The 24,727-nt window shown below is 40.1% G+C and overlaps 1 protein-coding gene and 1 long non-coding RNA gene across 3 annotated transcripts; both read left to right on the top strand.

Moving 5' to 3' along the window:
- Window positions 1–1,851: 1,851 nt before the first annotated feature.
- Window positions 1,852–5,707, top strand: LOC134444628 (uncharacterized). Of its 2 annotated transcripts, XR_010034047.1 has the most exons (5): window positions 1,852–2,370; window positions 3,077–3,136; window positions 4,075–4,200; window positions 4,868–4,953; window positions 5,643–5,707. It is a non-coding gene; the product is annotated as an uncharacterized LOC134444628 (long non-coding RNA). The 2 variants fall into 2 exon arrangements; XR_010034046.1 differs by lacking the exon at window positions 1,852–2,370 and having other exon boundaries at window positions 2,873–3,136.
- A 6,850-nt stretch (window positions 5,708–12,557) lies between these two features.
- LOC134444627 (uncharacterized) lies at window positions 12,558–20,236 on the top strand. The gene is made up of 7 exons (XM_063193880.1): window positions 12,558–12,645; window positions 12,896–12,946; window positions 13,229–13,330; window positions 17,174–18,199; window positions 18,424–18,579; window positions 18,861–18,953; window positions 19,915–20,236. The coding sequence occupies exons 4-7, from the start codon at window positions 17,192–17,194 to the stop codon at window positions 20,221–20,223; spliced, it is 1,566 nt and encodes a 521-aa protein (XP_063049950.1). The 5' UTR covers window positions 12,558–12,645; window positions 12,896–12,946; window positions 13,229–13,330; window positions 17,174–17,191; the 3' UTR covers window positions 20,224–20,236.
- Window positions 20,237–24,727: the final 4,491 nt, after the last annotated feature.

Below are 24,727 nucleotides of genomic sequence, written 5' to 3'. Positions count from 1 at the left end.
TAAAAGCAAATTTATAACAGTGCCTTAAGGGGTTAAATTCAACTGATTCATATAAACAGTCAACTGTATAGGCCTACGTGGCAACTGGTAATGTACAGGGGATAGACAATGAAACTGGAAGGGAAAAAAAAAAGGTTTTAGCCAGGTTTGACCCTGTGGAGCATCCGACGGACAGGTCTGGTGGAAAAAGGAGAGTTCAGGGGCACATATAATTCTTCTGTGATTTGGGCAGCTGTAGTTTGATGGTAAAAAAAAAAAAATACAGTCCTGGGCTGTGTTTCCCAAAAACTCTTAAGTAGCCTAGTACTTAAGTACGACGGGCCGCCTACTTATTTTTACTTAGCCCTTGGCTTACACCTCAGCATAGCCTATGTCTACCTCTATCATAACACCACCTCTTGACTCACATATTCCCCCTTGGTGTCAGCCTCAAACTCATTACCCCTTCACCCCACCTTGTCACTTACCCCTCATCATATACCATCACCCCCCCCCCCCATTACCCACAAGCTTCCACCCCAAACCCAGTACCTCTACACTCCACCTGGCTATTTCCCCTTACCCCTCATCATTTACTAAAATGACCCAAGATCCCATCCGCATTGCACCCCTAAACTCAACATTACCATCACCCCCCCCCCCCCCCCACAATGTCTACATTGTGCCCATTTTAACAGCCTTGTTTACGTTAGCTTGCTAGCCAGCTACTAGCAAACCGGTTGACTGAAGCAAACTAAAGTTAAACGTAGGTCTATTGTTCCAATACTCTTATGAAACGGCTATATTGGTCTGAATTTGGCTCGTGGTACACTTTTACACGGATTGGTGATGCTCTCAACAGGTTTGGCACCAACTGTGTTTTTAACAGTACAAATCCTAAAGCGGTGGCATCATGTTCTCCTCACGTTAACGACATCCAGGCTAATTATTTATTAGCAATTAATGGATGGCCATGAACTGCGCCCTCGTCCCATATGCTGTCCATCATTGGTGAATGAATGAAGTAGCTGGGCTCATAGTTTGATACAGATGTCCGTGGTTGGGCTACAAATATCTGAATTTGTTCTTAATCTTGTGCAACAGTAAACAGGTGGAATTACCTCTGGGTCGGACAGGGCTAGCCAGCTGTAATCCACCCTGCTACGGTGATGCCCGCCTGCCTCCCGGCTTTTACGACCAAGAGTAAGTAGGACATTGTACATCTTATAATATTCAACATCATTACTGTCACGGGATAGAGATGTGAAAGAGCGTTGTCCATTCCATATGCAATGCAATGTCTGATTGTCATCTTACGAAATTTAAGTTAAGCTCTGTTGCCTTTTCAGATCGAAGCGCTGATGTGATGTTTCCCCGTCGACTGATGAGGGAAGGAAGAGAAGGCAGCCACGACACGCGATTGTTCAACATGACAGTGAGACAGAAAAATAATGTCAAGATAAATAAAAAATCATGATGAGTGAAGTTCTTCGTCAGGTTGTGTTTTTTTCGGGATCTTATTTAAACGGTGTCTAGGCCAGGTCTGTGTTATCTGTATAATTAAATCTAAATGCTGTTTGAAACGGTTAACTGGTTTAGTGTTCGTTTATTGGGATTATAGCATAATAAGAAAGTAACTTTATGAGCACGGATCCAAAATGGTCCCGGCCCGGAACATCTATGAGTCCGGAATGGGTCCGTAACTGATAAAGAGTAGTGGAACCGTGACACGAAATGAGTCCGCATCGGATGTCGCGCCTCCGAACCGGGCTCACTGCGGAGGTACGCTTCTGCACGCGGGTCCGTTGCGGGTGACAAACGGGTCCCTTTTGAGTCCGCACCACGCCTCCGCGTGAGCCTGGTCTCGAAGGATTGCGTCTCATTTATCACGCAAACCAAACTCAAAATTGCGTCAATATAAGGACGCATTCTCTTTTATGTCACACATGCGCAGTGGCCACTCTGCTGTCTGGAGCCCCCCTGACATCTTTGTAGCCTAATTTACTGAAAAATAAGCCGTTATTCATGTTGCTCCACATAACCGCGTATTGCAACTTCATAATTAAATCCCCACAACAAAATACTGAGCTTATGGGCTATTTTAGTCACATTTTAGTTCCTAGACAAAAGTCTGTTTTGCTAGGATATTAATAAAATAACAGAAACTGTTTTATCCTATACGAGAGCATTTGTAGTATTTGTCCAGAAGACTTTTGTGGCTGAAAACCATTCAACCAGTAAGGTTTTTGAAATATTCATTGTAAATAACCCTGATGTACCCCCACTGTTTATGATGATGTCATTTCATCGCGACCTCCATGCATTGGATTGTGGATTTGATTGTACTGCCTGCAGTCTGATGTGGTTTGGCTGAGCTTTATTCATCAATTGGTAAGTTAATCTGATAAATTAGATATTTATGATCTACCCTATTTGAATGCTTGACACAGCGGCACATCGGGATGATCATGCAATTTGTTTATCACACAATTCCCACTTCATTTGTTAAGCTAACTTGGTTTTACGAGCTAGCTGCTTCTACACCCGTATTGTATAGCTCGCGTGATTTGTGATGTTAACAGTTTGTTTAGTCCATAATTTATTATGGTGATTGTTGTTTATATGCGTGCCATCTCAGCCACATCCACCTCTGGTTTGCATGTAACATCAAAATTAGCTGCAAGTTCAGTGTGGTGCAACTAAGTTAGCCTAGCTTTACCAAAGGTGTTGTATGATTGTTCTCCCTTTCCAAGGTCTCTGGCTTTTCCAAATTCGACATTAGCTCATTTTGCATCACTAACTAATCAGTATTAATGTGTATTTTGTGTGTGCAAAGTGCCGTTGAAAATATCTGAAAAAGGAGATCTGAACAGAAAATAAGATGAGCTATTAAGTCACACCAACCTAATTGTCTCTTCTAAGCACAATCTTCTCGTTGATTTAATGCATGTTATATTTTCCATCCTCTCCACAGAATATGACAACATTGTCTTCATATGGCTGTTTGTATGCATTATCTAACTGAAGTTGTGTGTGGTTTTTCTGTTGCACATTTAAGAAACTTACTATTTCTTTTGGTCTAAATCTTACTTTACAGTTTTACGTCTCCAGTTTTCCCTGAGGTCCAAAATATTCAGTGGAGTGAAACTGTTGATGGGTAAGTAGTAGTTTCATTTAATTCATATGCTGTGTTTTTTAACTGAAGTACAACACAAATCTCAATCCCTCTTTATCAGATCTCATTCTATCTGGTGACATTAGGATATAATTATCAATATTATAAATGCAGTTTTTAGGCATGTCCTTTGTATGTTCACAAAACCTATGAACGAAAGAGAGGGAAGACTAGGAGGGGCCTAGCAAAACCAAAGAGGCACATTAATACTGTAAAAATGACAATGACAGCATAGACGAGCATCATCATATTGGCTGAGAGGACACTATGATACCTCTTCCTTACGATGGTGAATAGTAGATGAGCTGGATAAAAGAGGGGTTAGAGTTTATGCAAATAGTCTTCCCTTAAAAATATCTACCCCCTGCAACCTTGTATGGAAATGGTCTCATCTTGAAAATCACTTGTATTGATATCATTAATACAATTGCTGAGGGGGTTAGTAGACTTAAGTCAGTGATGTGTATTTCCATTGCATTGGTTAATGTGCAGTCTGTTCAAAGTAAGATTTAATATCTATTGGTTGTGTTTCTGTCAGAAGTACAGTGCATTACCAGGCGAATACATACACCGGTGGCGACAAGATCAAGCGACAGAGAATCGCTGGACTGTGCAGCAAGAGTGATAGAAGTATGTCCGTTAAAAGCAGAATGCAAGCAGTCCAACATTCCAATTGGCTGTGGCGACTGTTGCAATACCACATCATAGCTAATTTGAATAATAAGTAAAACTACAAACTGTCGCTCAAGTCGCGCGAATTGCCTCTAGTGGCCCGAATCACTTTTGTTGCGCGACTCAATGCAAAGTCAATTACTTCCGTCGCTGGAATCGCTGATGTAGTGCTTGGTCTATTTGTGACGGATATGTTGTGGTAGGCTATTCACCTTCTATTCTTGCTATGGTTCATTCTTCTGTTTCAGCAGCAAAATGTAACAAGCTTGTCCTGGAGGACTGCTCTGATGGGGAATGCTGTGGAGGAGAGACAGGCAGACTGTGGTCCATCGTGTGTGCTCCCAGTGCGTTAATACACGGACAGTCCTTTTTAAGTAAGATTTCATATCTCCTGGACCAATGATGAACATTTGTATTGATCAAACAAAAAAAATGAAGGAGGAATAATATCCATTTATATAATCATTCAATGTGTCATTATGCATGTTTTTGTAATTTCACAGTGACACTTGTACATGTAGTTAAACACATTTCATATACAGACAAAAAATGTGCTAGGCTCCAGTGCTTGAGATTGTGACTGATGTAGACTTTGCAGCTGCACATTTAGTCCACCAGATGGCAGGTTTAAGCTTACAAATCAAATAGTTACAATTAACAAAAGGCTTGACCTCAATGGGTGGCTGAACTGGTAGAAACACTTTTAGATGTTATGTTTAGTCATGGGAACTTGTGCCCAAGTCATGGAAAAGTCATGGACATTTGTTGGTTAAAATGTCTTTGAACTCTGATTGGTTGCGTTTCTGTGAAAAGTGGCACATTTAAAAAGATGCATTTCTGCATGTTGCTGTCTTTCTTTAGCCTCCTAGTTTCATAATCAAAAAGCAAGTTCACAGTAAGTAGTTTGGTATTTTGGGCAGGTCTTTGATGTGCAGATTTAATGTAGTGGTGCGCTGCTTTCTTCATCTACACCTTTCTTCATCCACACCTACTGGTGCTATCACAATAACTGATGTACACTTCTATCTGTGTTGTTTTCAGGTGCAACCAGAGGAATAATGTGATTGAGAGGAAGAGTGGCCCCATACATTGCTTGACCTGGAGCCTACCAAAGTCTAAGGTCTCAGGTAGGCAGCAATTGTGGGAATGTTGTTGGAATGTATTGTGTGTTGGCGTTACAGGGCATTCCACTCATTTCTTTGTGGTTAGACGATTCAATGTCATGAATGTCAGCCAAATCACTGGGGTAACATACTGTATGCTTTTAACCTTCTGTCTAAATTGGAAAAAAACACTACTAACATGATGTTTGCCCAAGTATTGACACTACATCTTATGTGACATTTTTATGGTCGCCCTTTTACATGAAACTTAGTATGTTTCATAAGGGGCCAGTGCACAGTATGTTAGCATTTGACCACCACTGTTTGAGGTGCTGAGGAAATATCTTCAACTCCTCAACATGATGCAATTTCAAATGCCTGAATCTGGACTCATGTACCCTCCACAAGCCGTACACAAGTTTTGATGAGCCTGATTGAAATTAAGAGATGAAACTAAGGTGTTCACTCTTAAATTAGAGCTGATACTAATAGTATTACTGATAGTAGATACTAATAGTATTACTATCTCTCACAGTTTGTAATCATAATTTTAGCATTCCTGTTTAATGATGGAATGCTCTTGCTGAGGACTGCTGATTCTGCTGTGTTGTGTTTTGTAGTTGGTGTTAATGTTGTTGTTTTTTTTTATATGGCCATATGCACCGTCATATATTTACTCATGCCCATGCATGTATATTTATTTTGTTTTGCAGGTGTCTCCAGAAGAACACATCCCAATGAAGACCCCAGTCATAGTCATCAACTTGACAGCTCAGCCTTATACTTGAACTGTGTTCTTACAGCCAAGTGTAACTGAGGTGTTTCCACACAGTCTGTCCCCCTTGGATCTTGAACTTGCCACCACCTAGTCAACGCATCGGTTCGGGTATGGGAGGCACAGCACGATACCGCTGAGCTAAATGACCAGTCCCATAGCTCAGCGCTGCTGGTACTGTATGAGGCTTCGGGAGGGAGGTTTACTATCCTTCCACGCCACACTCTGCTAGTTGGCCTCCGTTACACAAGCTCGAATAATCCAAGCAGTCAATCCAACTTCTTCAGCACTGCCTTTGAACACTATGAAGAACCACTCAGAACCACTGGTCCTAGAACTAAATGACCACATTATACTGTTAAAGGTCCACTGTGTAGGATGGTGATCAGAGCAGGTATTGCACCTGTGCTGCTCATTGCAACTGTGCTACCTATTGTCCATTTTGACATTTGAATTTTCAAGAATTTTACCAAGTATTTACTAGTATGTACCAATATTTACTAGTATGACCAAAATACAGTACATTATGCAACTAAATTCAAGATGGTGGACAATGGACTCCTTTCATGTTTTCATGAAAAGTGTAATTTTCCCAGTCATAATGAATACTCAGAATTTGATGGTGGTAAGTATTCTGAAAAAGGTTACATTTGTGAATGGCCTGAATGAATTCTGGAAAGAAACTGCTTAAAAATATTACACAGCGTACCTTTTAACATTTCATCTGTAGTAACAGAATGTAGCGTTTCTCAGCTGCGACTCAAACCTAGACCCTCTTTCGTGGTGGTTGTTGTAATGACACACTAAAAGCGATAATATCTGCATGAAGCTGCTCAGAAAGTGTCACTGGATATATACCTTGATAAAAGCAACAGAATCTTCAAAGAAGAACAGATACAAAATGGGATGCATGCATCATGACATTCCAACTGGTTGCAGTGATATTCATGGAAATGTCTAATGCCTTTTCACCATTAACTTAAACTTCTTTTATGTTCTGTTCTTGTCTCTTTGTTATGATTGAATTAGGAGTTTTAATTTACACAAAAGCTGACACATGTCCCACCTTTCTGTTAAGACTTGGTCCTAAGTGTTCTGATTTGTTTGCTGTTTATACCTTGTGAATATTGATGATTTTTTAATGATTTTTTAATAAACTGTTTTGATCATTACATTGCACGTCTTAGTTATTTACAGGATTTTGGTCACAGTCCCTGGAGATGTGTGGGTTTAGGTGCGTTGCACAAGGGCACTTCAGCTGAGGATGTCGGGCGAGGTAAAGCTGGGATTCAAACATGCAACCCTCTGATCTTAAACTCATTTCCTCAAGCATTAGACCACGACTGATCACCTTGTTTTACTGGTGATTTCATGTTTAATGCAATAAATAAAACATCTTAGCATTGATGATGCCCTTAGTAATTACTGTCATTGTCTTTTAAAGTATGATCACCGCGATTTTGGTCATGGTTATAAGGCCAAGTTAGGCTAACACTGACTTGAGGAGTCTTCAGTGCAGCATATTGATAAAGTCCAGACACTGAGTTAGTTGATTCAATACAGTATGGACAATGAGTCTTTTTGGGCTGCATTATGAAAGAGAGCTGGCCCAAAACCTGGTTTAGTATGTGTTGGTGTTGAATACTCAATAGAAATGCAGGAGCAAAGTGAAATGATATCATGCAGTCTTGTACATTCCTTATGATGTTTAAAGACTACATTCACCATTTCTAGCTACCTTCTAGGCCCATAAAATGTGGTAAGCTATGACATGCTGATGTGTGCTTACAACAACTGTAATCCAATCATGGCATGTAGTTCATGGAATTACATATTACTTGGGTCTCGGATTAAAACTATGCATGTGACATAAAATAATGTTACCTAAAACATTTCTGAAATCTAATTGCACTCTGTTGCATCCCTTTTATGATAAGAAAAATACAGTCACATGAAATTACACCATGCAGTCTTTTGTACCCCCGGGGGCGCAACTACAGTATATGCGACGAATGCGTTGCAGGGGGGCGCCAGAGAGAGAGGGGCACCAAAGGGAGGGCATTGGAGGGCGCCAAATAATGGGGTTTTTTGGTGGGGGGGGGGGGGTGGGGGTTGGGGGGGGGGGGGGGGGGGGGGGGGGGGGCACCTAATAGTTCTTGCATACCCCCCCAGAAATGAGTAGTTGTGCCCCTGTGTACACCAGTGATACACATATTTCAAGACTACAAGACCACTAGGATTCTATCACCATTTCCAGATACTTTATAGGCTGGTAGAATGTTGATTATATGCTGCCAGGACATTCTGACATGTCCATACAACAACTCACCCAGGCATGGCCCGTATTCTAAAGAATTGTATTATTTGAACCCAAGATTTAAGCCATGCATGTAACATACAATAATTTCCTGAATTATGCTGTGTAATCTAATTGGAATTTACACACTCACTGGTTCTGTAGCACCACCTTATACACCACATTTTATCCTTAATCCAACAGGGGTTTCATCATTTTCAGTTTGTTTCATCATTTTCAATTTGTGTAATCCCTAACAGTAACATAATGTTCCACGTGCTCATATTTGTTTTCAATAACTGCCCTATAACTCTATTACAGGCTATTCATTATGGAATTCGTGATAATTAGGGTTAGGGTTACCATTTCTAATTTCCTTTTATTGCAGGATGACAAAATTTGGTATGCAACATCAATGTGTAACGAAAAACATGGGATTGGAGTCTGATTGTGGATTACTCATTGTTAAACTCAATAGCGCCCCCTAGGAATTCTTTTTTTTGACATTTTTGGCACCATCTGCTGGCAACATGCAACAATCTGGAAATCTAAAATTTGGCATAGAACATCTTTGTGTCTCCCAGAATAAGTAAGTTAAGTCAAATTACAGATTTCCTAGCCACAGACTCTGTAGCGCCCCCTACAATTTCATGCACTTTCTCTCTTTTTGACAACTTTGGCCCCACCCCCTTGGAATTCAAAAGTACATACAGACTTCATATTGGATATGTCACTTATATAGGTCACACTGAACATGTGAGTGAAGTCAAAATGCAGCCAACACATTTGCAGACTCAATAGCGCCCCCTAGAAATTCTATTTTTTGTCAGTTTTTCCTCATTTTTGACCCAGTCTACAGCCAACACATAAAAAGGTAGAAGCCTGCAATTTGGTACGTTAGATCTATGTGTCACACAGAATAGGAAAAATAAGTTAAATTACAACTTCCATGTTCACTGGCTCTATAGCGCCCCCTAGAAATTCCACATTTTTGATTTTTGGCCCCGCCTCCCAGTCACATACAAGCAGGTAGAGGGCCAATATTTTACAGATATGTTTGTCACTATAGCCTCTATCAAAATATGTGCCATATGTTGACATTCCATGAAAAAAAAGGTGTTACGCCTACCAAGCTGTAAATGGCTCCTTCGCTTCTTTTAATGGTACCTTTTTAGGATGGCTGTGGGCTAAGCATCGACAGAGCATGAAAATTTGGTGTAATAATTTTTTTTTTTGCAGATCATGTATTTCTGCATCAAGACAAGTCAAAATAAGAATGTTTTGATGTTTTTTGACCAATTTATTGACTTTTAAGCATTAAAAGTCACAACCGTTGGATGCCAAAATTACACATGGCAAGCATTTCCCTTTCCCCACAGTGGCTACTATTAGTCAAATGCCTGAAAAATGGTTAATATAATTTCAGCACATATCCATTTGTCAATTCAAGTACATATTGGGATGTATAAGTGGGTAATAAATGATTTATTAACTTAAAATTACCAACCGTCATAGCCGTTTCCTACCAAAATTATGCATTTCCAAGCATCCCAGTTTGCCCCACAGTGGCTACATTGACTCAAATACCTGAAAATTGGTTTATTTCACCACAGCACACATGGCTTTGTCAATCCAAGCACATATGGGGATGTTTAAGTGGGTTTTCAATCATTTATTTACTTATAAGTATCAAAAGTCTTAGTCGCTTGCTGGCACAATTATGTATTTCCAAGCAATTCAGGATGCCCCACGCATGGCTATTGAATCAAGCGTCTAAATCTTGGATTATTTCCTATCAACTTGCCAATTCAAGTGCATATTTGGATGTTAAAGAGAGTTTTAAGGATGTATGGACATAAAAGTAGGCTACCAAAAGTCATAGCTTGCTGCCAAAATAAGCATATACGTTCCCCCCAGTGGCTACATTGAGTCAAATCATGCTGGATTATTTCTGCAAGGCGTATGTTCACCTATCAATTAAACTAAAATGTGGATATTCAAGTGGGTTTTGAATTAGGCTATGTAAGTTATGTGTGTAGGCAAAACATACCTATTTTTACAGAAGAAAAAAAATATATATATTTATTTTAACGGTTCGTCGGCGAAAATTAATTTCCTCGACTAAATGCTTAATGATCAATCATCGGTTAATCGGTTAATTATGCCCATCCCTAGTATGCACCAACCAGGTCACTAAGGTCAACAGAGAAGAATTCACTGAAAAGAATGTAAATCAGGGGTTGTTGAATGTTTAAGTAATTATTTAGTATATTGAAAATGATTGTTTCATGTTCCTTCTCCAAACATGTATAAATCATGTAGAACTATTATATTCAGGGCGGTGAACAATTTGTAAGATAAATTCATGCTGAGAAAACATGAAATTGTTAGGTTTTTTTTAAATCTCTGCCCACTCTGATTCTAAAATGAGGTTGAGATGCTACCCGGGCCCCGCCCATTGAGACTAAATAGAATTCACACGCACCATCTTTCCTTTCTCATCTGCCTCGACAAGAGAACTGGAGAATCGGCTGTGGCGGGAAGAACTTTACACTTCGAGATCATTCATTTGAAGATGGAAGGATGTATTGGCAAGGTAAAGTTACTAACATCTTTCCGAAATGTTGAGTTTGAGTTGAGTTCGATGGGACATTAGGTTCAGTGCCCCATATTGTGTAACACGGTGTCAGTAGGAAAAGCTGGCTAAAAAATAACGTTCACCAGTGTTAGCATGGCCTGCTAACTGGCTCATCATTGCCAAGTACATACAAGTCTTTACGGTAGTTATGTCTGTTAGCATCGTGAAGAACTTTTTTCACTTCGGAGATTAAAAGACGAGTGAAATACTTATTTGCAAGGTAAAGTTACATTTTTTTCCGAAATGTTGAGCTCGAGGGAACATTAGGTTCAGTGCCCCATAATGTGTAATACAGTGTTAGAAGCGAAGGCTGGCTATAACTAACATTCACCAGTGGCTAGCTAAATGGTGCGTGATTGCCAAGGACTTGCAGGTGTTAACGGTAGTTAGTTATGTCTGCAGCGGGAAGAACGTTCACACTTTGGATATTAAAGGTAGAGCGAAGGATTTATCTACACGGTGAAAATACTAAAATCGTGACGAACTTTTGAGTGGACTTAGACGGAACATAAGGTTCAGTGGTGCCCGTATTGTGTAATAGGTGTTAGAGTAAGGTCGCCATATTCCGCCCACTTCACTGATCACTTCACTGAAAACGTGATAATATTACTCTTTCAAATAATATTTAATTATGCTATCGTGTATTTTTGAATAGCGGTAACTGTGTAGATGAGGTAATAAGCAATATTAGCTAACATTGGTAGTCCTTTCTATCGTAATTTGGCGATAACGTCCAGCATGTCCAAAATCTAGCTTCAGCACAATTCTCCGGCGAAAGGCTCCCAATTCCGCCCGCTTGATTTCAGGTCACGTCTGTATTTCCGTTACGGTTTATTATTCCTTCATGCTGTTGTGTTGATTTGGTTCACACGTGTAGTCCTGGCTTTACCGATGCAGGAACTGTGATTAGTTTGGTCGTTACTGTGGAAACGGTTCAATAATTTTGGTCCTAAAGTGAAACAGGGAAGCGGCCAGGGCGAGTTTATAGCCAGAATGTCGTCGTGAAATTAAAGTTCCATCTGCCGTTACGACACCCTTCATTACAATGCTGTTTATGGCCGTTTGACTCGGTTTTAAATGTCATAACCGTTTCAAATATTAAGCATACAAACTCTGTATCATGCCGATATCCATTCCTGACTTAAACAGTGGATACATAATTAACTATAATCACTTATAAGCAGGCGGGCGGAATTGGGGGACGGGCGGAATTAGGCGACTTTACTATAGTAGTAGTATTGTGCAATTGGTGTTAGTAGGAAGGGTGGCTAAAATTAACGTTCGCCAGTGTTAGCATGGCTACTTAACTGGCATTTCCAAGGACATGCATGTCATAGCGGTAGTTCTGTCTTGTAGCAGCTAAATGCACTTAATTACTTAATGTGATTATCTTGCAGTTATTTTTGATGTATTGTGTGAATGTACTAAACTTGGTCTTGCTTGGTAACTTAGTCTTGCTTGATTATGGTACTGGGGTGCAGCAAGTAGATATTGTTTTTTTTTTTTTTTTTACACATTTTCAGAATGTCCATGGAAATGGAATGCTTTAATTTTGCATCACAGTGCATGCAACAGTTGGTCAGAAACAAAAAACTATTTGACTTGGTGTAAGGTGTAAAGACTTGACTGTTTCTCTCTCTCTCTCTCTCTCTCTCTCTCTCAGGTGTATTGGGCGGTGTAAGGGTTAGTCGGTAGTAGTTCCAACCAGGCACGACTTGCAGACACGGGACTTTGCTTGCACTGCAAGGTATTCATGCACATTTTCAGAATATGATGCACATCTAAGACATGGAATGCTTTAATTTTGTATCACTGTGCGCATGCAACAGTTGGTCAAAAACAGAGACTTGACTAAATGTTTCTCTCTCTCTCTCTCTCTCTCTCTCTCTCTCTCTCTCTCTCTCTCTCTCAGGTGAATGTGGCGTTGTAAGGGGCGCTCATAGTCAACAAGACACGATTTGCTGACCCATTTTAAGCACAAATTCGGGACTTTGGTCGCCCTGCAAGGTATTCATGCATGTTTTCAGAATGTCCATGCACATTTAAGACATGGAATGCTTTAATTTTGCATCACGGTGCATGCAACAGTTGGTCAAAATTTAAAAAAAAACGACTTGACTGTTCTCTCTCTCTCTCTCTCTCTCTCGCTGTATCTCTCTGACTGTCTCTCTCTCTCACTGTCGCTCTCTCTCTCACTGTGTCTCTCTCTCTCATCTATTTCTCTCTCTCTCTCTCTCTCTCTCTCTCTCTCTCTCAGGTGAATGGGGCGGTGTAAGGGGTAGTTGTCTTCAAAGGCTCTGTAGTAAGGGTGAGTGTTTTGGATCCTTTTTAAAATAATTTTACTTTTATTTGCACATGTCGATATGATGCAGGATGAGGTTATTGCTTTTTAGATACTTTGCCAAGAGTTCACTGTCAGCATGTGTCTACGTAATGTACCTGAAGGGTCTTTCATGATCTGGCCTTTCATTGTGAAGCAACCTAAAGTTATGTCCCTGAACTAAAATTTTACTACTGTCTACAGAATTAGTGCATTAAATCTCTCTCTCTCTCTCTCTCTCTCTCTCTCTCTCTCTCTCTCTCTCTCTAGGTGAATGTGGCGGTGTAAGGGGTGCTCAGTAGGAGTTCCAACCAGGCACGACTTGCTTACCCATTATAAGCATAAACATCCGCACTTTGGTCGGACTGTGAGGTACCCATGCACACTTTCAGAATGCCCATGTACTTTTAAGACCTGGAATGCTTTAATTTTACATCACAGTAGGGTGCATTCAACAGTTACTCAAAACCAAAAAGACGTGTCTGTTTTCAGCTGTCATATATGTAAATGCAAAGGTTTATCTAATGAACAAGAGTTCTTTCTTCATATTAACACACATCTGAAGAGAAACGAAAATGTCCCTTGTATGTTTGTTGGATGTAGTTTTAAAAGTTGCATTTATGGCACCTTTAAATCACATAAGAGTCGTAAACACACGCCTCACACCCTGACTGATTTTGTACCAGGCATCGTGACCACATTTGCATCACCAATAGTTGATAACACTCCTGATGACCAAGAGGGGTGTGTAGATGATAACTCTGAAGACATTGATGACGAGGCCCGATACGAAATTCTCCCAGATCTAGTTGAGCAGCAGCTTGCAGCAGCCTTGCTAAAGTTGGAGTATTTAGTGCATGTGCCAGGTACTCATATTGATGACTTTATACAAGAACTGTACTACTTATTGAGCACTGCACCAATTCCAGCAGCTAAAACCCTTATATATGAGATTTTACAGCGTCACAACATTGAGGTTGATGAGGCAGTTATAGCTGAAATTGCCACAGCAGTTTGCTCGTCTACCTCAGTTCCTAGAGCAATTGAAAAAGGTGGCCCTCTTAGCAGTTCATATCAACGCAGACAATATTTCAAGCAAAAGTTTGGTGTTGTTGAGCCAATTACCTATGTACTTGATCGTAAAAACAAACACACCTTTCAATTCGTTCCACTGTTAAAATCTTTGCAGCAAATACTGAACTGCAGAGTCATTCTTGATGAGGTCCTTAAAAACCACAGAGGACGACAGGATATTGAACTTGATGCTTCATTTGAATTAAGGTCCCCTCAAGATGCTTTGTATTTTAAAGAAAATAGCTTTTTGAATGCTGAGGAATTACGAATATCGTTGCGTCTTTATGTGGATTGTTTTGAAACCTGTAACCCACTAGGGACCTCGCGTAAGAAACACAAGCTTTGTGGTGTGTATTGGGTATTGGGCAACCTTCCACCTGGGCTTCACTCGTCTTTGCCATCTATTTTCCTGGCTATACTTTGCAAAAGTGTTGATGTGAAAAGATACGGCTACGAGAAAGTGTTAGAACCACTTTTGCAGGATCTAAAAACTCTGGAGAATGATGGTGTGTATATTCCATTATTAGGAAAAACTCTAAGAGGAACTGTGCAGTGTGTTCTAGCAGATAATTTGGGGGCGCATGAAATTGCAGGCCTTGTTGAAAGTTTTTCAGGTGATTACTTCTGTCGTTTTTGCCTTGGAAAGGGTTGTGATATTAGGTCTAACTGTGTTGCATCTGGTGCTTTTGATCTTAGAACTAAAGAGGCTTATGCGTTGCATGCCAAAGCGGCTCTTGAGAATAATGCTCATTGCTTTGGCGTGAAACGTGAGTGTCTATTAACAAGAACTTTGTCCCATTTTAACATTGTGTCTGGCTTTCCTCCTGATGTTGCTCATGATGTGTTTGAGGGTATTGTGCCAGTTGAGATTGCTCGTTGCTTATCGTTAATGATTTCAAAGAAGTTGTTTACGTTGGATGAGCTCAATAAAGCTATACTGGAATTCCCCTTCAAAGGCTCGGACAAAACAAACAAACCTCATATTGTGCTGAAGAGTCACTTAGCTCGTAAAAATATTGGAGGAAATGCGCATGAAAATTGGGCGCTGATTAGATTTCTGCCATTTCTGATTGGTACTCAAGTACCTGAAGATGAACCAGCATGGCATCTTTTGATGGACTTGAAGGATATTGTAGAGTTGGTTGTCGCTCCCGTGCATACAGATGACTCAATCTCATATCTTGAGGTGAAGATACTTGATCACAGACAGAAATACGAGGCGCTCTTTCCAGATGTCAGGATTCTACCAAAGCAGCATTTTCTCGAACACTATCCCCACCTCATAAGATGTTATGGCCCTTTAGTTCAACTTTGGACTATGCGTTTTGAATCAAAACATGGATTTTTCAAAAAGATTGTGAAGCATACGAATTGCTACAAGAATATACCTCTTACTTTGGCGTCAAAGCACCAATTTATGATTGCGTTCCATATCAATTCTCCATCATATGGAAAACATTGCCTTGATGTTTCTGGTGTGTCTACTGTACCAGTTGATGTACTCAGAGAGGATGTGGTTCAATCTGTACGGTCAAAATACCCAAATATATTTGATGTGTGTCTTGCTCGTAATGCAACAAAAGATGGAATTACCTGCAGTAAAGGTATGGTAGTCGCCTATGGATCAGTTAGTGGGTTGCCCGAGTTCGCTGAAATCATTCAGACGTGTGTTGTGGAAGGGGAGCTGTTCCTTATAGTTAAGTTACTCTGCGGGTGGTTTAGGGCGCACTACAGAGCCTTTGAGCTTACCTCATCACCATTGAAACAGTTAAAGTGTGTGTCAGTGGATGACCTTGCTGATAAGTATCCTTTGGCTGACTATAAGGTCGGATCAATTCGTATGGTAACCTTAAAAAGACACGTCTTCGTAAAAGGTCAGTTGAAATGCAAGTTGTTAAAGGTACACTGTGAGATTTTTAGTTGTTTATTTCCAGAATTCATGCTACCCATTCACTAATGTTACCTTTTTCATGAATACTTACCACCACCATCAAATTCTAAAAGTATTCGTTATGACTGGAAAAATTGCATTTTTCATACATGAAAAGGGGATCTTCTCCGTGATCCGCCATTTTGAATTTCCAGAAATAGCCATTTTAGCTGCAAAAATGACTGTACTTGGGCCATACTTGAAAATATTAGTTTATTACTTAGAAAACTTTCATGAGAAGATCCAATTTGGCGATAGGCAACCCAGTTTTAATGAGAAGCCTAGTTGCAGTACCCTTTTTGACCATTTCCTGCACAGTGTACCTTACGTCATATCAAAGATTGAGTTTAATGTTTGTTATGTGTTGATACGGTAAAAGTATGCAAGTGCAATGTTAATGTTGATAAACACAGGGTTCCCACGGGTCATGGAATTTCATGAAAGTCTTTCCAGTCATGGAATGTTACCATTTTGCATGCACAGTCATGGAATATCATGGAATTTTCACAAGTTGTGTAGAAGCAAAAACCTGTTTTGTTTGGTGTATAAATTGTTACTTACCGGTTATACTACAACACTTTTCCAGAGACGGTTTGATTTGACAATGCAACATTCTAGAATGCTATGAGCCCACTGAAGTCTGGCAGTGGCTCTGTCGTCAATTGGCAAACATGCTTGGCAAATGCAGGTTCATTTGCGCTGTGCACTGAGGGCAGTGTTGACATTGTGCATGAGTTGTTCATGATTTGATCGCAAATATTAACCTACAGGGCTTTCAGTCGAGAAGAGTGGTCATTTCTGACATTTACACTAAAGTTCTGCGTCTGTGTTTGTGTAAAACTTCATAGGCAAAGAACAGCTCTAGGGGTGAAGATGGTCTTCAGTTTTCACTTTTAAAAACTTTATAACGTCATTTCTTTCACTGAAGTGATTATGGAAATTCTGTTTTTTGGGTCTGGAAAGTCATGGAAAATCATAACATTTTATATCTGACTTAAGAGTGGGAACCCTGTGAACCACTTATTTTGAGCTTATGAAGCTGAACATAAACATGTGAAGTGTTGTGAATATCGTAACGTGGGTTCTTGTTTGTTTTTTAAATTGCATGCCTGTTTTTGGGCTCCCTGGCTGAAAACATTTGAGTTTCACCATTATTGCAATGTAATGTATATGATTACTAATTGATTTTTTTTTTTTTATCTTCCTTATAGAACAAGACGAGTAGAAGAATGGGCTCCCCAGCCTTTCTGAAAGTCATTTTGGGTGACGACAGCAGCCAGAGATTGACCTTCCAAAATGGACTCCCGGGAACTGTTGATGAACTTGTTTGTGATGTACAGAGACTATGTGGCCTCACCTCCTCTTTCAGACTCCAGTTTATGGACAGTCTCTTTGGAAACGACTTCATGAATCTCACCTCAATGGAGGAAGTGCAGGATAGAGGAACTATCAGAGTGATTCCCTTGGTAGCAGCACCCCAGTGTAGCTATAGTCCTTCCACCTTAGTTTTGGCCAATGTTACAGAATCTCCCTCTTCATCTATTGGCACTGTCGACACGGACATACTCTCATCACCTGAATCAGATCAATCCTGTTCAAGACCGGTTTGGCCCAGCATCTTTTCTGTTCCTCAGTTTATCTATGATGCGGAGTTGAAACTGGAGCGTGGCAATGCAGCTCACAGAGAGGGGGTGACCCCTTTCCTACCTGATTCAAAGCTTAGATCGAACGTATTGGAAGGGCTAATACAGGAGGTGGTTAAATACAGACTCTATGTGTCAGACAAGCAATGGAATGATGTTGGGCAGGCTCTCATCGCCAAACATCCCTGCCTTACAGAAAAAGGCTCCATGTCCGGATATGCAGGATGGAAGATGAGTTTGAAAAACAAGCTGGCAATATACCGGACGCATTTGAGGAAACTAGGCTGCCGTGAGGTGTTGATCAACTCGGCCCAGAACAAACCAAGGGGAAGAGTGAATGCTGCCTTAGGAATAAAAAAACCAAAGAGATCAGAAGTAAATTACTGTCCCCCGTATCCTATCGGAGAGTGTGAGGAAAGCCTTGAGGACCTGAGAAAGGAACTTCTTTTGGATGTCAAGAGACGAGACAACAGAGAGACCGTAAGAATTAAAATGGAGAAAACGTTTGCCTCTAGGAGGTATGAGGTGGTACGTGAAACTCCAATGATTCAAGACTTCCAAGCAAGGTGGCCAGCGCTTTTTGAAGTAGACGAGGTATGCCCTATATTAGTGTTTCTCAACGGGGGCGGTGGGGAGGGTAGAGCTGAGAGGGAGCGGTGCTTAGTTGCTGTTGGTGGGCATTCTTTTTTAATACTAAGGGGGTGTTGTCAGGCTTATGATGAGGTCAAGGGGGCGTTTGTTCAAAAAAGCTTGAGAACCACTGTCCTTTATGAAGTTAGATTATAAGTTGTATGTGATTGTCTCTTTTGTGTCTTCAGATAAACGCTGAATTCAAGAGGATAACTACAATGCCCTTGCAGTCAAGATTCCTGTCCCAGCTAGACATACTGTCTGACAAGCTGCTGAAGCTGTTCAGAAACAGAGGAGGACAGATTGGCAAACGCCTAGAGGACATTTTGGCTTGCATGACTGAGGTAAGAGAATTTGAGAATTTTGGGATAGTGCTGATTAGTGTTGACACAGAATTCCATGAAATAATAATTTATCCTTCCTTGATGTAGGATGATGTTGATGGGAGATGTGAATGCATCCTGAAGTCATTGTGTGTGTTCCTTGTTAAAATTCCATAAAGTAATTTATCCTTCCTTGATGCAGGATGATGATGACATTGATGGAGGACGTGAATGCATCCTGAAGGCATTGTGTGTGTTCCTTGTTAAAATTCCATAAAGTAATTTATCCTTCCTTGATGCAGGATGATGATGTTGATGGAGGACGGGAATGCATCCTGAAGGCGTTGTGTGTGTACCTCAATGAAGACCCCGAATGTCTACTTCGCGAGTTTGTGGTAAGTACAAGCAGTGTGCTGTGCATGTCGCCAGGTGATGTTCTCTGTGCCCCTGTCGTGCCAAAAAGTGAGTGCCTGCCAGAACACGAGTGCCCTCATTGAAACCAATGACATTTTTTGAGAGAAAATTATACAATTTCTTGCAGAATGAATTACATAATTTATGAACTTAAAATATGCTTATGAAACATTACTCGTCCTGCACTTAATATGAGCTATTTGAATGAAACTGTAACATTTGTTATGACAATTCTTCGATTCTTTCATGGAAATAATACTGAAATTGTAACCAGTTCTTTGTAATACTTCCAGAAGGAATGTAGATGCTTTATTGATGGGCTTTCCATCTTAAATTGTGTCAGATTTATCTGCAAAAATGGGTAAAAACTATCTGAAAAATTGGTCATCGGTTTCCATTGGTTTCAATGAGGGCACTCGTGTTCTGGCAGGCACTCGCTTTTCGGCACGACACCCCCTCTCCGTCTCAGTCTTTTTCCCCTTTCTCTGTCTTTCTGTCCTCTCTCTCGCTCTTTCACTCTCTCCCCCCTCTCTCACACTTGACTATTTCTGTCTCTCTTCTGCCACACTGTCTCTCTCTGTGCCCTCTCTCTCTAACCTCCATAGCGCAGAGCCTATGTTTTAACCTTACTGTCACTGAAATTGTAATGGTTATGTCTGAATCTGTTACTTATGGCTCTCGCTACTGTCATTGCAATGTTATGGTAGTTGAGTACTTTCAGCAAAAAGTGAGCAGGCCTGCAGCCTACTCCATCCGCAGGGGCTACGTTCCCTTTGGCCCAAAGACAGGGTACGGTGTAGAAGTAGAGTTTTCCATGAAAGGGATGTTGGGAGTTCCTTCTATAAACCACCAACTCCAAACACTAACCCCTTTTCCCAACAAACTCCAACTGTTCAGTTCTTTTGTTTGATCTTCTCTTTTGTTTGACTGTTCCCTCTGCAGGCACAAGACGAAATCCAAGTACAAGAGGGAATGGAGGAAACGACTGTAGGGATCTACATCATCAAAGCAGATGCCACCAGCCAAGCAGATGACATTGGCATCATTTTGGAAGGCCAGCAGGTGTTGCAGGATGTGGATAATGTGCCATTGGCTGTCGCAATGTTGTTTGGATTGATTTACGCCCTAAATCTGAACTACCCCGACGGCCTCAAGCACACTTTTGAAGTCCTGCAAAAAATTGTCATGGAGCTGGAAGGCACCATGCTGTCCAGAAAGGTTCAGGTACTGAAAAACAAACTCTTTGAATGATTCGCATGCACACACACACACACACACACACACACACACACACACACACACACACACACACACACACACACACACACACACACTGGAAGAGACTGAGTCTCAAAACAAGCATACACACACACACACACACACACACACACACACACACACACACACACACACACACACACACACTGGAAGAGACTGAGCCTTAAAACAAGCATTCACAACACACACACACTGGAAGAGACTGAGCCTTAAAACAAGCATTCACAACACACACACACTGGAAGAGACTTGAGCCTTAAAACAAGCATTCACAACACGCACTAACACTGGAAGAGACTGAGCTTAAAACAAGCATTCACAACACACACACACACTGGAAGAGACTTGAGCCTTAAAACAAGCATTCACAACACACACACACACTGGAAGAGACTGAGCATCAAAACAAGCATTCACAACACAAACACACGCGCACGCACACACACACACACACACACACACTGGAAGAGACTGAGCCTTAAAACAAGCCTTCACAACACAAACACACACACACACACACACACACACACACACACACTGGAAGAGACTGAGCCTTAAAACAAGCATTCACAACACACACACACACTGGAAGAGACTGAGCCTTAAAACAAGCATTCACAACACACACACACACTGGAAGAGACTGAGCCTTAAAACAAGCATTCACAACACACACACACACTGGAAGAGACTGAGCCTTAAAACAAGCAGTCACAACACACACACACACACTGGAAGAGACTGAGCATCAAAACAAGCATTCACAAGACAAACACACACACACACACTCTGGAAGAGACTGAGCCTTAAAACAAGCCTTCACAACACACACACACACACACACACACTGGAAGAGACTGAGCCTTAAAACAAGCATTCACAACACAAACACACGCACACACACTGGAAGAGACTGAGCCTCAAAACAAGCATTCACAACACACACACACACACACACACACACACTCGTACTGGAAGAGACTGAGCCTCGGAGCAAGCATTCAAAACACACACACACACGCGCGCGCGAACTGGAAGAGACTGAGCCTTAGAGCAAGCATTCAAAGTGATTATGTGTATTTTTTGGTTTACACACATGCCTTTAAATGTTGAAAATTCACTTTTGTTCTATTTTAATACTGTTTCATGTGTTCTAATTTTAAAATATGTACCGTCATACAATGTTTACTTAACGCCTAAATAGAACAAACCTTTTTTTGTAATTTCACAAATATTCCTGGAGGCTTAAATTGGCTATTACTTTAATTCAACAACTCCTAAGGAAAATGTTGTAAGCACATTCATTTAAAATGTCTAAAACTCCTTCTTACGGTGGTGACGTAAGAATTGACGGTGGTGACGGTAATCTGAGAGTGGTGAAAGTGGCCTAATTTGTGCCTGCATTTGGCAAAATAAATAGCCCTCTCAAGTCAATGGCATCTTGCTTAAACACTTTATTTTTCTGTGTGCACAGTATGTTTGTACATGTGTTTTTTTTTCTTCATTAGTTAGATTATGGCCACTGGTTCTTAATGTGGCAAAAACAGGTTTTAAGTTGTACAAATCCAAGATATAGAGGTGTATTATCGATGTGGGTTTTGGCTGTGCAGTGAATGTATTGCCCAAGCTCCCCATGTTTAACATTTTTCATAAAATGGGCTCTTTCTTGTTTTGTCAACAGTGGTAGACAGAATTAGAAGTAAAAACATATGTTTATTGTATTAAAGTGAATTACTTAAACAATTCGACATAACTGTACATATTATGCATTGTTTGTTCACATTTGCCATTTCATTTTCGCTCTGTTTCTTGGGTGAGTTAAGCTGTTGAGCACCGTTGGAAAGTCTGTTTGATTAAATAATCATAATAAAAAAAAAACAGCAGTTTTAAGTCAGTTTAAGTCTCTTCATTCTGAAGTATAAAAACATGTAAATATTGGTTGACCAAGTAGCAATATATAACAATAAACATGATATATCGGTTTACAGTGTATGACATATGAACGTCTGATCAAGTAGCAATATATAGGACATAAAAACATGGTTTTATACATAACATAAAATATTTACATCAAAACAATTTAACACAAATTGTGTTTTTATGTAAATGTTTTATATATTTTATAAAATCATGTTTTTATGTGCCATATATATTGCTACTTATCAGACATTCATATACTGTCATACACTGTAAACTGATATCATGTTCAAATGACATGAAAACATTATTTTCAGGAAACAGGATAATAACATGTGCAACCGATGTCCATGACATTATCATGTAAATGAAACGTGAAAAAAACATGTTTCTTTTAAAGCAGAATCATGTATTGTAAATAAAATAATAACTGAAATAATATATAAAACATTAACATGTAAATGAAACATGAAAAAAACATGTTTTTTGCAAAGCAGAAACATGTATTATACATGAAATAAGAACTGAAATAATACATAAAATATTAACATGAAAATATCATGTTTGTTCTATAAGCCAATATCATGTTTGAATGACATGAATACATTATTTTTAGGAAACATGAAAATAACTTGTGCAACCGATGTCCATGATATTATCATGTACATCTGAAATAACTTTTCTTTCAGTGTTTGCTGGTGATTCCAAAAGTCAAAAACAAAGTGTGGAGACGCAGCCTTTAGCTTCTATGCTTCAAAGCTTTGGAACCAGCTTCCAGATGACGTAAAAAATGCACCCACTATTGATAGCTTTAAATCTGACTCAAGACAAAGCTGTTCTCAGATGCTTTCCCCTAGCTTAAATTCTTATTTTTTTATTTTTATGTTTCTTTTATTTTACCTTGTTTTATCTTAATGTTTAAATGTTCATTGACTAATTTATTTCCTCCTTTCTTCCCTGTTTCCTTTCTTTTTGCATTTGTTAATTTTGTGAAGCACATTGAGTTGCACCTGTGTGTGAAATGCGCTATACAAAAAAACTTGCCTTGCCCAACAAAAAAGAACACGGGGTGTGGTCATTGCGGTATGACAGAATTGCATTTGAGGGAAAAGACGCACACTTGACATTAACTAGCGGTCCCGCGGCCCTCTGGTGCGAAACTGAAAGTTATCTACGGCCCCGGAGGTTGTGAGCGCGGCCCAACTTTGGTCCGCGGCCCTATGGTTAAGAATCCCTGGTATACAATGAACTAGGGGTGGGCGGTATGGACGGTATACTATCGTAAAAGGTATTTTTTCCATCAAGGTATGGATTTTGGCCATACCGTTCTACCGTGATATAGCGCATTGCATCCTGCAGATGGCAGTATAGACAACGTTTTGAACATCCACCCGACTGACTGCCTCAAGTTGTAGCAATGTGGTTGTAGAGAAACGGCACAATCATTTCCTTTGAATAAGCTTCAAGTGTAAAATGTATGGTTAGTGTAGTGAACTATTGTTTGAAATGGTATGTGATGGCAACACATTTCGATTCTGGACTCCACAATTTACTGGGCACGTAATGCAAGCTAACTAGCTAACAGCCCAAGTCATTCATGTCTATGCTGGTGTCTGACAAAATAAATACTTAATGTGCTAACATTGGTTGCCTTACATTTAACACATTGCGCCAGCCGTAACAGCTGTATGTTACTGTTTCCAGTTGAGATAATATCATTCATGATATCTGACTGGGTGATAGTAACTAAAATGACTGTTCACTGTTTAAACTGTGGCATTAGCGATTTCGCTAACGTTAGCACGCTAACCGCTGGTGCAGTGAAAGCTGCCATTGCCATTCAAATGCATTAGTTCTGCAATGCATTGCTAACTGCCTCATGTGAAAGTTCGTTTTTCTTAACTTTATGCCAAGCATAATGGTTTAAGCTGTCATTGTTAATCACAGATGCAAGCACACATTTCAAAATTATCATAAACAACTCCAGAAATAGAAAAAAGGTGCAATGAAAGATGTAGTTGTTTGACACCCCTCCCTTTCCCCCCTCTCTACCGTAGTTTAACCCCTTCGTCTTCGACACTTGGTGAAATTGACAGTGTTCTATTGGGTAGCATTGCATTGCATAGGCTAGTTTTTGCTTGTTTAAAAAAAAATGTAATGGCAAGAATTCACACATATAGCCTATGAAAGGACATTGTGTCATTTCCAAAAATCAAATTCAAAAGGTTAAAAAAATGGTTTTTTTTTTGTCATTTTGCAACGCTTCAATTTTAAACAAAAATTACCATACCGTGATATATACCGTGATATATACCGTGACTAAAATTATACCGAGGTATACATTTTTGGCCATATCGCCCACCCCTACAAGAAACACTCAAGGACTGCATTTCCAAGGAGGAGACTGTTCTGCAGTTAAGTCCGAATCCTCAAGCAAACATGAAAATGCAACACCAAGCCATCTAATAAAAAAGGGAAAAAGCCACCTTGATTCTTTATAACCATAGAGGGAACTGTCTAGTAGTTTTTGTAGTAGTGTAGGGCCGTAAAACCCTAGAAT

Source organism: Engraulis encrasicolus, unplaced genomic scaffold, assembly GCF_034702125.1.
Source record: "Engraulis encrasicolus isolate BLACKSEA-1 unplaced genomic scaffold, IST_EnEncr_1.0 scaffold_636_np1212, whole genome shotgun sequence".
Taxonomy (NCBI): domain Eukaryota; kingdom Metazoa; phylum Chordata; class Actinopteri; order Clupeiformes; family Engraulidae; genus Engraulis; species Engraulis encrasicolus.
This window is presented reverse-complemented; position numbering and strand designations above follow the sequence as displayed.